The sequence below is a fragment of the Salvia miltiorrhiza genome, chromosome 1 (assembly GCF_028751815.1).
Source record: "Salvia miltiorrhiza cultivar Shanhuang (shh) chromosome 1, IMPLAD_Smil_shh, whole genome shotgun sequence".
In the NCBI taxonomy this organism is placed as follows: Eukaryota; Viridiplantae; Streptophyta; class Magnoliopsida; order Lamiales; family Lamiaceae; genus Salvia; species Salvia miltiorrhiza.
The window spans coordinates 60,115,427-60,131,966 of record NC_080387.1 but is presented as its reverse complement, the minus strand read 5'-3'; the positions used below and the strand labels follow the sequence as shown (position 1 = coordinate 60,131,966).

General features: G+C 33.8%; 1 protein-coding gene across 1 annotated transcript; it reads right to left on the bottom strand.

Annotated features, from left to right (window-relative positions):
• Positions 1-447: 447 nt before the first annotated feature.
• On the bottom strand, positions 448-4,911 carry LOC131010954 (uncharacterized). Its single transcript, XM_057938665.1, has 9 exons — positions 4,485-4,911; positions 4,340-4,397; positions 2,260-3,690; positions 1,995-2,068; positions 1,835-1,944; positions 1,631-1,760; positions 1,226-1,549; positions 1,003-1,110; positions 448-914 (listed from the first exon to the last, which is right to left on the bottom strand). The coding sequence occupies exons 3-9, from the start codon at positions 3,677-3,679 to the stop codon at positions 573-575; spliced, it is 2,508 nt and encodes an 835-aa protein (XP_057794648.1). The 5' UTR covers positions 3,680-3,690; positions 4,340-4,397; positions 4,485-4,911; the 3' UTR covers positions 448-572.
• Positions 4,912-16,540: the final 11,629 nt, after the last annotated feature.

Below are 16,540 nucleotides of genomic sequence, written 5' to 3'. Positions count from 1 at the left end.
AAGGCTATTTCAATATACAATATATATCATATATTCATAACATTTGAATATGAGGAGATTATATCCAAGTAATGTTAATTACGGACCAGTCTCGTGCCGCCCGTATTTTTATGACAAATAAATATTTATTTTTTAATTTATTTTTTAATTTTTTTTAATTTTTTTTAATTTTTTTTAAAATTTTTTTTAAATTATTTTTATCAATATAGTTTATTAATCATAAGTATTTTAATTTGATAGTTTTAATGTATTTTTGAATTCATTTGCATATATGTCTTTATTTTTATGTCGAAACAATATATCTATTTATTAATCAATATGTTATTAATTTTTTTTTATCAATCTACGTTATAGAATATAAGTATTTTCATTTTGTAATTATAATATATTTTGAATTCATTTGCATACCTTGAATTCACTCACAATAAATAGAACGATTTGAAAACATAAAACAATTAAATTGTTCAACAAAACACAAATGTTAAACAAAGTTCAAGTGTAATTGTGTTTATTCAGAAACATAACATAAAAAAAAAGTTCAACATGATATAGATACATAGAAGTGATCATGCTCAAGGTAGCTGACCCGACCGCCTCAGTATCTCCTCTAACTGACTCATCCGCTGCTCAAGGGCCTCACGTGCTGCTTGTTCGGCCTCACGTGCTGCTTCCTGGGCCGCCCTATCCTCCTCAGCATTTTGGAGACGCTCCTCCAGTGTGGAGATCCGAGTCTCATACATCCGCTGAGACATCTGGGAAGAGCATGTACTGTTGGTAGACCCCCTACTGAACTGGCTCACACCAGCACTTCCAGTGCCGTACAGTCGTGACCTACCGGGACGTACGAGCTCCAAGTAGACCTCATCGAGTCGGTCCTCTCGTCCTGTCTCAGCAGCAACACGATGAATCTCCGCCTAATTCATACATAACAATACACAATTATTATAAAATAAATACATTTTACTATGTATTACTAATATTTGTTCAAACTTAAACATTTACATCAAGGTTGGCATCCTTTTCTGACACAAAAGTTCCATCTGCGTACATGTGTAGGCGGAGGAAAGTGCTGTAGTTAGATGCAGTTGGGGGGACTTCACCATCCACGAGCTGTTCATGCATTTATATAAGAAAAATAAGGTAATATATATATATATATATATATATATATATATATATATATATTTATATTTATTAGATAAATACTTAATCGATAATTACTAACCAGACTCTGCTGCAGAATACGACTCGACTGAGACCCTCCAACGTGCCGACTGATCCCTGTACCAACTCCATCTGGCTCAGAGTATCGGTTCTCACGTGCGCGCCTAGAAACGGCCTTAACCTCATCTTGATCCCAGTATGCCTTGAGTCCCGTCCAAAAGGTGTCGGACATGCCCAGCGGTGTCTCCATCATCTCCCCTGCCTCGGTCTTCTGCTTGAGCAGTCTCTTATACTCGCTCATGTTGTCACTGTACCTTTTGCGGGCCTTTTCTAACCACATTTTTTTCACATCAGCCTCATCCTCAGGGTCCCAAGTAAACTCTTTCTGTTGAATATATTGGTGAAATTAATATAACATTTTAACAATATATAATGCTAAATTTATATATAGTAGAAATTCATTTACCTTGAATTCCTCAAAATACAACTCCTGCACCGTTGGCGGAGTTAACTTCCACGTGTACCCGCCTGGGTTCGGAATCCTCTTAAACGAGTTCGTGCAGCAGGTGGAGATCCCCGGGGGCTCGATCAACTTACTGTACCAATATATCAAAATAATTTAAAGAATTACTTGATATAGACAAATAATGATTTAAATAAAAATACTCACCCAACAGTATTCCTCTGAAAGAGGATCCTCCCGTCGCGCCTAACACACTCAGCCCTAATCTGCGCCACTGATTTGCCTTTGGGCCTTCTAGACCCAGATGCAGCAGCGCTCTGTGGTCATCGTCATCTTCAATGTCAACGATTCCACCGAGGGGATGAACAAGAATTGGTGGGTCAATGTCCACAGTACTGTTGGTAGATGTAATAGTAACAACCTCTTCTTGAAACGGTTGATCTAATGTTGAGTTAGATGCGGCAGTGGAGACTTCAACCTTTGATCTTGCGTTGACTTTGCATGCTGACAACCAGTTTTTCTTTGCTTGGTTCGTACTGGGATAGGGACAGTAAAACACTTGAACCGCCTGACTCGCTAAAACAAATGGATCATACTTCTGATATTTTCTTGTCTGGTTCACTGATACCAACTTGAAGTATGTATCAATAGAAGTAAGAACTTCCGATGATTGTCAAACCACGATTGTTTACCACTCTTCGTTAGTGTAAATGCGTCTGTATTCTCCATACAGTGTGGACATGCCAATTTCCCAGCTGTACCCCACCCAGACAACATAGCGTACGCTGGAAAATCACTAATAGTCCATATTAGAGCTGCCCGCATCTGAAAATTTTGCTGCAACGATATGTCATAAGTGTTCACACCAACCTCCCACAAATATTTCAACTCATGTATCAGTGGCTGTAAGAAAACATCCAACTTCATCTTTGGGTTAGATGGCCCAGGCACGAGGACAGTGAGGAACATGAATTGTTCTTTCATGCACAACCACGGAGGCAAGTTATACGGTGTGACAATGACCGGCCAAGAAGAATATTGACGCCCTGATTGTGCAAATGGGGCAAAACCATCTGTAGAAAGGCCTAATCTCACATTTCTTATCTCCTCGGTGAATCCAGGATATACTGAATTCAAGTGTTTCCATGCCGGAGAGTCTGCTGGGTGGCGCATGATCCCATCTTCTATTGAAGTCGCATGCCATCGCATATTTTCGGCTGTTGCCGCAGATGCAAACAACCTTTGCAGTCGGGGCGTCAAAGGAAAATAGTGCATCTGTTTGGCGGCCACACGTTTCTTTCGGCGGCTTCCAGATGCACGCAAGTTCTCCTTATATCGTGATGCACCACAAAAATTACAACTCTCTAGCTCACTGTCGTCCCCCCAATACAACATGCAGTTATTAACGCAACAATCAATCTTCTCTACTGGCAAACCCAACCCGCGCAGATTTCTCTTCGTACTGTAAAAGCTGTCAGGGCAGTTGTTATCCTTCGGTAAAGCCTTTTGAACCATCTCAGATATCTGATTAAAACATCTCTCTGACATGTGATTTTCAACCTTTATGCTCATCATCTGTGTCATCCAGGATAACTGTGAGTAAGTATCACAGTCTGGGTATAGAGGACTATCGGCTGCGTTCAACATGTCATAAATTTGTTGAGCGTCAGGATTAGGCGGCTCCTCAAGATTTGGAGGATCTTGATAATTACTAGGTCCAGCATGATCATGCACCATCCTTTGGTAATTACTGTATGACCCATCATCCTCATCCATTATAGTATGTTCTGCTGGCATATACACTGGTGCTTCCCCTTGATAACACCAGTTCGTGTAATTGTGGACAAATCCACGCCTAGTAACATGTTCTCTGACTGTAGGTACAGATGCAAAGACTTTATTCTTACACTTCCTACACGGGCACCTAATGTTACCAATTCCATCTGTATACGCTGTTTGATTTATCGCAAACTCGAGGAAACTCTCAAGTCCCGTTTCAAATGCAGCACGATCATTGTATCTCGCGTACATCCACGATCGATTATCACTCATTCTTGCAAATTCTAATTGAGAATAAAAATAAATCAAATACAATAAATTACTTGAATCTAAGAAAATTTCGACAGCATAACCCCACTATCCTAACTACCAAGTGCTCGACTCTACCAGCAACTATAGTGACCATAGTGGTCCTAATTTACTAAACCTATACTAGGTCTACCCGGCCCCCCAATGTCGAAACAATAATAAAATAACATATAAAACAATAAAAAAAATAAAGTAATAAAAGCAAACACAATCATTTGTTGGGAGAAGATCCTTAAGAAATAATCAATTTCTATCCCAAAGGGAGAAGATCCTTAAGAAATTGATTAAATCTATCCCACAATATATAATAACATATCATTTCATCCAAAACAGAAAATCAATTTAAAATTAATCTAATTAACAAATTAATTTCAATTAATCATACTTTAAACATCCTATAAAGTAACTACAGTTAAATCAATTCATAATTAATCTAATTACCAAATTAATTTCAATTAATCATACTTTAAACATCCTATAAAGTATCTAATTACCAAATTAATTTCAATTTATCATACTTTAAACATCCTATAAAGTAATTAGAATTATGTTAATTTTAATCAAACAAATAAATAATAAATAAATAAACAAATAAATAAAAGTCTATTAAAAACGAAAGTGTACCGTAGGAGTTGACGGCGGAACCGTGCGGTGGCAGGAGCGGTGAGACGGCAGGATTGGCCTGCAATTAGGAGGAGAAAGATGAAGAGAGGATGAGAGGGTGAGAGAGAGAGAGAGACAGAGAGAGAGAAGGAAAGGAGGGGCTTACCTTGACGGAGGCGACGGCGGCGACCGGCGACGGCGACAGGCGGCGGCAGCAGGGCAGGGCAGCGGCAGGGCAGGGTGGGGGGGGGCAGGGGGGCTGGAGGCGCGAGAGGGGGGAGGGATCTGTTCTGGAGGAGAGAGGGTTAGGGCACGATTTTGGGCTTTAAAATTAGCGGCGGCCCATTACCGCCGCTAAAGCCCGACCCGCACTATTTTTACCGGCGGCAAATTACCGCCGCTAATCACCGGCGGCAGCTGCCGCCGCTATCTGCTAAATATAATAAAAAAAAATTAAAAAATAAAATTCCCGGCGGCCTTAATATTTACCGGCCGCGTTGCCGCCGGTGATCACCGGCGGTGACTTTGCCGCCGGTATCATCGCCATATATTCAAAAAATACGGGTCGGCAGCACCGCCGTCGGAAAGCCGCCGGTGATCGCCGACGGCGAGCCTGCCGCCGGTAAATCCTGCCGGTAAATCGGCGCTTTTTTGTAGTGTCGGTTTCTTGCCCAATTTGGGGCGGCGGCGAGGGTGTCTCTGTCCTTTCAAAGTGGCGGCAGCGGGTTTCGGCAAGTCGGATAGTTGTTTCTGCTTTTTGGGGGAGGGCTCATCGTCTTTCTCATCCAATTTGGCATCTTCGTCACCTTCGAGGGTTTGCAGATTTGCAGATTTAGGATTTTTTTTTTGTGGCTGAGGATTTGGGGATTTTCATTTTGGTTTGCAAATTTGTGGTGGTGTTGCGGCCGTGATGTTGAATCAGGCGACAGGGGCAGTGGACGTGAAGCGGGGGCAAGTGAGCGGCGGCTGAGATTCGTGACCACCTCCGCCACACCACGCGACCATCTTGGTTGACTCAGAGAAAGAGAGACAACGAATGTGGTTCTAGATTTGGGGGTTTTGCAAAGGCGGCGTTGATTGTGGGGGATGGAAGACCGACAGTGTCGATTGCAAAGGCGGCGGCAGGAAAACGAGGAGGGATGGGAGGTGGTGACTAGAATTGGGGCTTTATTAGGGCTTAGATCTGCTTCGGCCCTTCTTCCGGCCGCAGACGACCTCTTTTCTTCTTTTTTTATTTTTTATTTTTTTTAATTTAAAAACGATGTCGTATTACTACCCTCGCTGGTTGTCCATGTCAACAAAATCCAACAGCTGCGTCAACACTGATCAAAGTGGTGGTCAACGCATGTGCAATTTGCGATTAAATTAAAAAGTGGTGTATTCTGGGACTATTTTTGAAGGTCATGTGAAATATGCAAATCCGAGAATAGTTTGTGTATTTTCCGGCTATTAACCCTAATCTATATATTATATAAAAGATCAGTTTAACGGTAAAATTTTTCTCTCCCACTATCTTCTCCATTTAACCACCTATTATTATCTCCTAATTTAACTAACTAATTTCAAATGTCATCACATCTTCTCTCTCTCTCTCTCTATTTTAGTTTTTTTTGTCCTTTTCAATTTTTCAACTTTGTTTTTCTTTTTTCTTCAAAATTCTTTCCGCTTTTAATTTTTCATTTTTCAAAAATTCGTGCACTTTGATTAATAACAAAACTTCAATGCACATATCAAATTAAAGATCATATCAATATCAAGATCATGACAATAGCTTTAATTTAATTTATATGTAAAAATATATTTAAACTAATAAAGATATATAAATTAAAAGTTTCAAAATTAATTTCTCTCTCTCATTTTATAAAGGAAGTTACTTTTTAAATTTTTTAGTTATTTGCATATAATGTTTTTGCGAAATAATGAAAATTATGTACATTTTATTATGCAAAATTATTATTATTATTATTATTATTATTATTATTATTATTATTATTATTATTATTATTATTATTATTATTATTATTATTATTATTATTATTTTATTTTCTTGCAAACATTTTTTTCTCACTATTTTCATGAGGTATTTATATATTTTTTTATTGTAGAGATATATAAATTATAGCACTTTTAATTATTTTCATATGTTTTTTCGTATGTTCGGATTGCTCTATTAATTTATTTCATAATAGTTGTATTTGAAAATATGGGAATTAAATGGTGTACAATTGAAATTATATTATAATATAGTTTTTAAAAAATTCAACTAGATATAGGAAATTATATTGGTTCATTTTATAATTCTTTAATGTAACATAAAAAAATGAGATTTAAATTATTTTAATATAAATTTGTAGATCTATAATATGTTTTTTCATGTAAAAAGTAGAATTGAACATATGATTTATATTTATTTATTCTAATAATAAATTATTTTTGTGTAATATTTTTTTTTCCAAATGCATTAACTTTATAAATTCCATGCAATATTTTCACATTCTCATGAAAAATGTAGTTTTCACAATAATAAACTCATATACTATAAATTAGGCATGTAAATAAATTTCATATAATATTTGAATCCCCTACTTTATGAGGAGTGTGTATTACAAGATTTTTTTTTTAAAAAAAAGGGTATTTTTGTTTAAAATTTACCAACCTTCATAAATTTTTTAGTTTGTATATTTCTTAATCTGCGATTTTTTATTTCTAAGTTCTTCTCATTTTTAGAGAAAAACGAACATAAACAAGCTATATCAATATGTTAAATTAAAACTTTCCTTATAACATCATTAGTTAATATAATTAAATTTTATCTTGCTATAGAGGATGGAATGCATTAGACAATGAAGGACTCAACTCGAACTTCCTTTTGCTTTCACTAATTTTATTGAAATTTAATTAAGAAGAACATTCAAAATTTCTATGAGCAAGAAATCAAAAAAGAGATAACGTAATCAAGGCAAAAATCAGCAAATGCGGAAGATATATTTATCTATAATTCAAAATTGTCTTACTACAATTTCGAAGTTCAAATGTATTGCTTCATCGTTGTCTTTAGAAAGCCAACATTAATTTACATATAATTTATATTTTTAACTATGTACATAATTTTATATTGATATCAAATATTTTATTTTGGTAGTATTTTTTTTAAAATATATTTTTGCACTACCATTACAAAGTATGTATGTAAATGTTATATTTCAATATATGTAATTTTCATTAATGACGAATTGGCGATATTTTGATAATTTTATAAAATTTAATTTCAAATTTTTAAATTTATTATAGTCCGTGCATCGCACGGGAGTGCATGCTAGTAATAATAATAATAATAAACAGTTTCATAGGTTAAATAATTTAAGCAGATGCACACATGAAGATCCACCTCTACATTTTTTCGGAAAAAAATCGCTTCAATTTCCTATAAAAGTAAACTAATTTTTATTAATAATATTATAAAAATTGACATTATTCCATCTACAAATAACAGTTTTTTTTCCAAATTAGTTACATGCCTACATCAAACCGATATATATTGAGCAAATGCATACCACAAATTCACAATAAAATTTGAATGACAAATTACATTGCCGTCTATTTTTTCATTTCAGGTATATATATATATATATATATATATATATATATATATATATATATATATATATAGAGGGTGCGGTTATAGTGAGAACCATAATTATCGTGAGAACATAAGAACCAATAAAATTACTGCATCTGCTATACAAATTAATGCATCCGCTATTAAATTTAATGCATCCGAAAAAAATAATTTTTTTGCTTCCTTCAGGATTCGAACCCAGCACCTGCATCCATCCACCAAGATGATGCCTCCACCGTAGATCTTGATGATCGAATGGCTTCAAATGGTTCTCCGTTCTTATTTTATTAGTGGTTCTTATTTGAACCTCTCCCTATATATATATATATATATATATAGGGAGATGTTCAAATAAGAACCACTAATAAAATAAGAACGGAGACCCCCACTTAAGTGTAAGGACTAAGATCAATTAATAACCATAGGATTACATTGATCCAACCGTTTAGCTTTTTTTGGGAATTATTTAATCCGATTTTTAACTTAAAAATGCCTTATGCGTTCACACTAATAAAAGGGGTTTTGAGTAATTTAAGCATTACACGGTCTCAACTAAACCCACAAAAATAGGTGGTGAAATAAATGCTCCTAATTAAATGACAGCTCACATTTACTCAATAGTTTAGGCGGTGATTTCTTTTTTGTCTAATTTTTGGTTTTTTCATTTTAGATTTGCTTCCTTATTCATTTTCTTTTAGGGTTTTCTTCCTTTACAATTGTTCAGCTCAGCGGCGAAATACAAGGTTGGCGAAATACAAATCTTAACATTATTTGGTGAACAACTCACATTTACAAGGTCTAATTAAATGACAGCTCACATTTACTCAATAGTTCAATACGAATTAGTGCTTATTCATTAAAAATTACATTACTGTTTACAAAAAAACATTTGTATAAAATATAATATTAATAACTAACCATTAATATTAGTTAATAAAAGGATAAAAAAAATAGGAAAACTGAAAAGTACATAAAACATTAATAAATAACTCGATAAAAAAGTAAATTATTTATTAAAATATACTACTATATTTTACAGTATATAAAAAATAAAAATTAAACATTATCATTTACATAATTTAACCCAACATAATATACACATAAAACAATATTGAAAAGGAATAGAACACAGTTTGTTAACAAAAAAAAAACATGTTCGTGTTGTATGTAGCATCAAACGAAACGGCTTCACCAAACAACTTGTAGTTTCTGATGGATACATCATCGGCCCAAAATAAACAACGTATCCTATTCATCCCTTCATGAAGCTCGTAATAGAACTTAAATGAATCATAATATTGTTGTTTCTTCTTAAATTCTTGAATCAACATATGTGCATCAGAGCCCTTAGTATAACCCTTCAAATCGCGAGTATAATTCATGAAGTCTCTGCTAGTGCATCCAACATCTTCATACGTACCAACAAGCTCCTTGTAAAATCGATAACTTTTCATTGGACCAATATTTGCTTTTACGGCAGATTAGATAACCATTTGTTGCACATCACCAACTTTCCTATTGGTCATCATGAATTGACGGCTAATTTTAGGGATCATAGTATGAGTGTGACCTTCATTGAATGTGACAATATTATAATATCCACCTGATGCCACATGAAAAATAATTCTGGCCATACATTCAACTCTAAATGATGATCGATTGCGTTTTTTATTTGAATGGACAGCTAAGGGGTCAGGCTTTTCCCTTAAACCTTCTCGATTGCAATAAATCCACCTCTTGCGAATCGTTCCATCCTTCGTTCGTCTGATTGAGCCTTTTCTAGTTTCAAATCTACAATTACTAGCATAATAATCATAAAATTCCTCTCCTACTTTCAAAGTAGGAAATACTAGACCAACCCGGGGTTTCAAAGAATCATCGCATTCAGGAAAAAAAAATTCTTGACGCGAATCATCTTCGGAATCATTAACAGGCACTACATATATAAATTACAGAATAGTATTAGAAAACGTATTGAACAATACATGGTTGTACAGAATAAGAAAACAAAAATATTACTAACCATGTTAGCAAAAGATAATCTATTGTATTGAAAATTAAGAATTTGATAATAAATAAATAAAAAATCATAAATATTAGGGTTTTCTGTGCAAAAACAATTACTGAACAAATACAAAAATCATGAAAAAAAAAGTAAATTGAACAAATACAATATATTAAACATTATAAACTAATGTAAATTCGGATGCATAATATCCAAAAGATAATGAATAACATCATACTATTGACAAATAACAAACCTTCGATTAATTTTTCTTTACCCTTGCTTTGATCTTGAGGAACGGTACGTGCGCTCTCTACTTCGCCAGAATCAGGTTCCGCAAAAAAAAAAGATTACAGATGCGAAAACTGCAGAAACTGACAACAATGGAACGATAAGTGTATGAAAATAAAAAAGAATAAAAATTGCAAATTGAAGAGAAATCAAGAAACGAAAACTACAAAAACTATTAAACTTCCAAACGATCAAAAAAAAATTATGAACAAATAACAAAATAATAAACTTACCGAAGTTCTCCATGAACAAGCATATAAGCAAAAAGATTTCGGATTGCAAAATAATATTTTATGAAAAGAAACAAAAACTGCCTAATAATGAAGGAACGGGAAACTGAAAGAGCAGATTAAAAATAATTATTAAAAACATCAAAGATATGTATCAAATAAAAATTAACATAAATAAAAAAAGAATTAGATATGCAAAGCGTGAAATATATGAAAAGAATCTACAAAAGATATGTAAAATTTGGCAATGACAAATTTAGCCTTTATGGAATTATATAATAAATAAAATCAGAAAAAAAATCTAACCATAGGATTAAAACAATAAACGCACAAGATCGTGCCCTAGATCTCACCAAAATTAGGGGGTCCTATTGGAGCGGCCCCCTATATATATTAAAAGAAAACCAAATAAAAAAATAAAAAAATTGGGGGTCACTAATGAGGGGTGGGTTTTTCAATATTGCAAATTTTTAATACGTTGCAATTTATATCTTAATTTTTGTTATTATAAAGCTAAGTTGGTGACTTACTTTAAACGTGCTTGATTAAGCTTATTTTAAAAAATTTATAAAATATTTTAAAAGTTTATACGTAATATAATATTTCAAAAGCTTATAATTAAGTTGTTAAAATGATTGATCTATTGAACTTATAAGCTAAAGACAGAAACTCTAGGAGAGACGATATAAAAAAAAGTATACGATGAAAATAGAAAATTATATGTTTGGATTATTTTGTAAAATGATTATTATGTATGAAATTATAAAAAAATAAGTTGTAGCTGAAGATTTTTTTTTATATAGCTTATTTCTATATCTTATATAACCAGTTATAATTATGTTTTAAGGAACTAATTATAAGTTCACCAAACACCCCTCTTAATGGTCCACAGTCCACATGCATGGAACAAATATTGATGAAAAATTGAGATAATGTCCACAGTCCACATGCATGGAACAAACATTGATCAAAAATTTGGGATATTGTAATTGTGTGAAATAAATTTGATAAATATAGCGCTCCAAACCTTAAATTATTTTCGCACTATCCCTTATATCACGAATTATAGGAAATGTTTATTTTTACCTTAAACTATCGACTTTGTATCTATTAAAACTCGCATCTATTTTTTGGTTCTGAGAAGTTGATATAGCTCGTCACATATTGTCACAGTGTATTCAAATATTACACTTTTTAAATTAATATGGATGATATGTCATAAAAAAAATTAAAAAACATTTCATAAAAATGAAGCGGAGTGGCTCCTTCAATCTTCTTCTATCTCGCATCCCTCCATCGCCGACGACTCTCTATCTCTCTCTCTTCCCTACGTGGAGTGTGAAAGTTGGTGTTATGGCTCTTATTGTTGGAGGACGACCACCTTCAATATCGGCGAATTGATACTCAGAAGGGGCGACAGTCAACGACGACAATGACTGCAGGTCCAAACTCAACTGATAACGACTAAATCGTTTGTCCGAGTTCACTAACCTAGGTCCATTGTCTTATGCACATTCCTTACAAACAAGAAAGCCATGTGCGTGTATTGGCCTAGCGGTAGGTGATTAATGTCTAAGGCCTAAGGTCTTGGGTTCGAGTTTACAATCGCGTGGTCTTTAAATTTATTTATTTATTTAGTTGTGTAGTTTATTAAAAAAGAAAGTCCTTTACTCAATCAATGTACAAGAATTATAAATTAAAGAAAAATAAGATAAAAGTGGAAACTAGATTATACCAAAACATGAGAAAGAGAATCGAATGTTCCGTAAATATGTTATTCATAAAATTTAATTAGCTCACACCATCTAATCTTTATCAGTGACGGGTCGTTCAAAAAATCAAAGCGGCTGGATCAACATTTAAGCTTACACATGTCAATGATATAATTGGTGTCCTAAATTATTTTGATCAAATTTTTAATTAAAAAAATATATATTTTATATTGAAGCGGTCATTCATAAAACATAAAAATTGTATAAATAAGTTGAATTGTAAATTATGTATGTGAAAAGAAAAATATTTAAAAAATTAAAATTAATATAAGTTGTTAATAGACATAGTTAATTGGCCTGCAGACAAGGTGGGCGAGTGAACTAAGACATGCCTAAATGCAAAGTTCTTCACGCAACTTATCATCATCAAAATAGAAATGCCTAGCATAATTTATGATCTACTCCTTCCAATTTTTCATCAGGGGTTCATTTGCTACCCACGTCTCATGATAAGGTGAGATAAATATTCATAATGTTTTAATATATTAGTTACTTCAAAAATTAAAATATTTTATAAATTAATTAATGGTATGTTACTTGTTATTTACTTCATCTGTCTACGAAAAGATATCCTAATTTGCTATTTTGGTCTGACAATAAAAAGATGTCATAATATATTTTTAGTAATAATTCATGGGTTCTTTTCTCCATTCACTAAATAAACAACACAAATTTTTTTAAAACTCGTGTCACTCTTCCTAGAATATCTTTTCATGGACGGAGGAAGAAGATTTTTTTGATATGTATCACACTTGAGAGATGTGATATGTGATTATATATATTTTTTGTTACCTTTGGGATTCGAACTCAGGACCACGAATTCATCCAACAGGGTTACGAATCAACCGTAGATCTTGATGATCTAAGGGCTGAAAATCATTTATATTTTATACGCTTAAGAGTGTTTTTATTCTAGCCCTCCCCTATATATATATATATATATATATAGGGTTAGATTCAATGAAAAAGGCATAAACGTAAGAAAAAAGAGAGAAATAATCTCATTCGTTGATCTTATCTAATCTAACAGATATGATTTATTCACGCCATGTTCAACGGATTTTTTCGTTGAACATTCGTGAACATATACAATATTTTTGGGGGTTCTGGGTTTCGACCCCCCATATGTTCAACGAAAAAATCTGTTGAACATGGCGTGAATAAATCATGTCCGTTAGATTAGATAAGATCAACAGATTAGATCACTTCTCTCTTCTTTCTTACATTTAGGCCTTCTTCATTGAACTTTAGCCTATATATATATATATATATATATATATAGGGGAATGCTAAAATAAGAACGCTTCTTAAAATATAAATTAGGAACCATTTTCAGCCCTTAGATCATCAAGATCTACGGTTGATTCATCACCTTGTTGGATAAATTCATGGTCCTGAGTTCGAATCCCAAAGGTAGCAAAAAATTATTTTTCGCAATTCGTACCTTTATACAGTTTATTCATGCATGTTATACAAAAAATTCATGCATTTTTACTGGTTCGTAATTCTTAAAATAAGGGTGGTTTATTGAATAACCGCTCCCTATATATATATATATATGTATATATATATATGTGTGTGTGTGTGTGTGTGTGTGTGTGTGGTTCTAGAGATAACTACATTATTTGTGAGAACGTGAGAACCATCAAATCTAATGCATCATTCGCTGTTAAAATTAATGCACTCAAAAAAATAAAAAAAATTGCTCCCTGGCCTTCAAGATTCAAACCCATGATTTGCATTAATCCAACAAGATGATGCATCTACCGTAGATCTTGATGATCAAATGGTTGAAAATGGTTCTCCATTCTTCTTTTATTTAGTTGTTCTTTTTTAAACCTCTCCCTATATATATATATATATATATTATATAGGGGTGGGCTAGAATAAAAACACTCTTAAGTGTATAAAATAGAAACAATTCTTAATGTACGAATTTTATGTAGAACACGTATGAATTTATCCAACAGAGTTACGAATTGCGAAAAATAAATTTTTGTTACCTTTTGATCACTAATTTCTTAGCAACAAAAACTGCAACTAACACAGGCAATTGTAGCAAGTAAAAAGTAACCGAGTATCGTATCCACAGGGACTGACACAACGAAATAACTCTAGCTATCTCCTAAACATACTATAACAGTAGACAGGCAAACGAAAGTAGAGATTTGATTAGCACTAAATTTAAATAACAACAAATAAAATAAGGTAAAAACTCAAATAATAAAAGACTCTGACCCTAGGGATGTACTTTTACTAATTAATTACATGCATTTAATCTATTGATTCAATTACCAATTTAATCCAACCCTGATGAGAGATCACAGAACTATTCACAAGCTTCTCTAACGAACATATATGAAAGTAGATTAATTTACCCCCCTTCACATTCAAGACTCCAAGGAATAAATTAACTCTCAAGCGTACACAAAGAATAGCTCCCTATAGTTTCACCTATCTTATTCAAGACTCAAGGCTACTACTATAACATGCATTCCTGAATCGGCTGAACAATTATCGCATTCAAGACTCAAACTGAACAGCTAGACATGTAAATTATTGATCAGATAATTCACAAGAAATTAAGCACCATGAATCACGAATCACAAGTTGGAAGGCAAATTGATATCAATAAATCATACACACATAATTAATCAGCTATGTATAAACCCTAGGTTCAGATTAACGAACTAGCCAGACATCGCAAAAGAAAACATAAACATAATAAATAAGAAAGCAATTATAAAAACTAAATTGTATAAAAACTGAATAAAAACTGAAGTAGCGACTTGAATCTTCAATCTTGATCCAAGCCTCGAAAACTAGAAAACTAAAATATTCTAAAGCTATAAAACTGAAAATATGAAACCTAAGGTTTTCGGTGATCGTCCCCGCCAATAGGTCAAAAGAGGACCTATTTATAAGCTTCAGATTTCCTTCGGATCACCATGGAAGTTGCCATGCAAAGTAGAACTCTAAAGGTAATAGAATCGTGTGAAATAAGGCAACTCTCCAGCTAGATGCGCACTCCGGAAAATACTCCTACTCTCGCTGAATTCACAACTCTCGCCAGAGGAATGGATGTCACCAGGGTAACGGGTCGCGCCAGAGAAATGACGATTTCTCTGCTATCGCCAGAGGAATGGGTGATTTCTCTGGCCTCGCCAGCGGAATGGTTTGCCAGCAGAATGGCGATTTCTCTGGTATCTCGATTCCGCTGTAATGGACTTTTGCGACTCCGCTGTGATGGACTTTTGCTTGGCTGCTCTGACTATTGACTCCTCTGGTGATGACTTCGCTACACTGGCTTCTTGATTTCGCTGACTCCAGAGAAATGGTGATTTCTCTGCTCTGGAGACTTCGGTTCCTCTGCTCTGGAGACCAGAACACCTAGAAAACGCCCAATTCATCCAAAATTCTCCAAAACTGCATTCTTCTATCTCGAAAGCCTAAATCTCCTGCAAAGCATAAAATACACCATAAACGCACCAATTTCCAGAAGATTATCTTAAAACATGCACATGCAAACCCTTAAAAATAGAGTAAATTAAGCATAAATCACCTTTGGGATTCGAACTCAGGACCACGAATTCATCCAACAGGGTTACGAATCAACCGTAGATCTTGACGATCTAAGGGTTGAAAATCATTTATATTTTAGACACTTAAGAGTGTTTTTAACCCTTAGATCGTCAAGATCTACGGTTGATTCGTAACCCTGTTGGATGAATTCGTGGTCCTGAGTTCGAATCCCAAAGGTAAAAAAAAATTATTTTTCGCAATTCGTAACTCTGTTGGATAAATTCATACGGTTCGAATCCCAAAGGCAACAAAAATTTATTTTTCGCAATTCGTAACTTTGTTGGATAAATTCATACGTGTTCTACATAAAATTCGTACATTAAGAAACGTTTATATTTTATACACTTAAGAGTGTTTTTATTCTAGCCTACCCCTATATATATATTACCAAATACTCCATCCGTCCGCGATATCGTTTCCACATTTGTCATTTCGATCCGTCCGCGATATCGTTTTCACTTCCATTTATATTTGTAGGGTCCCCATACCACTTTATTCCCTTAACCATATATTTTCATCTAAAACTCCACTCACTACAATATTCACTATTATCTACTACTATCCATTATTTTTTCTTAAAACCCGCGTCGTCCACAATGTGGAAACAATATCGCGGAAGGAGGGAGTATGATATTGATATTTCGAACAATACGAGACCCCAAGCAAAAAATTTGGCGTCGTCCATTATTGATATTGATATTGTCGAATTCGGGCCTAAAATTT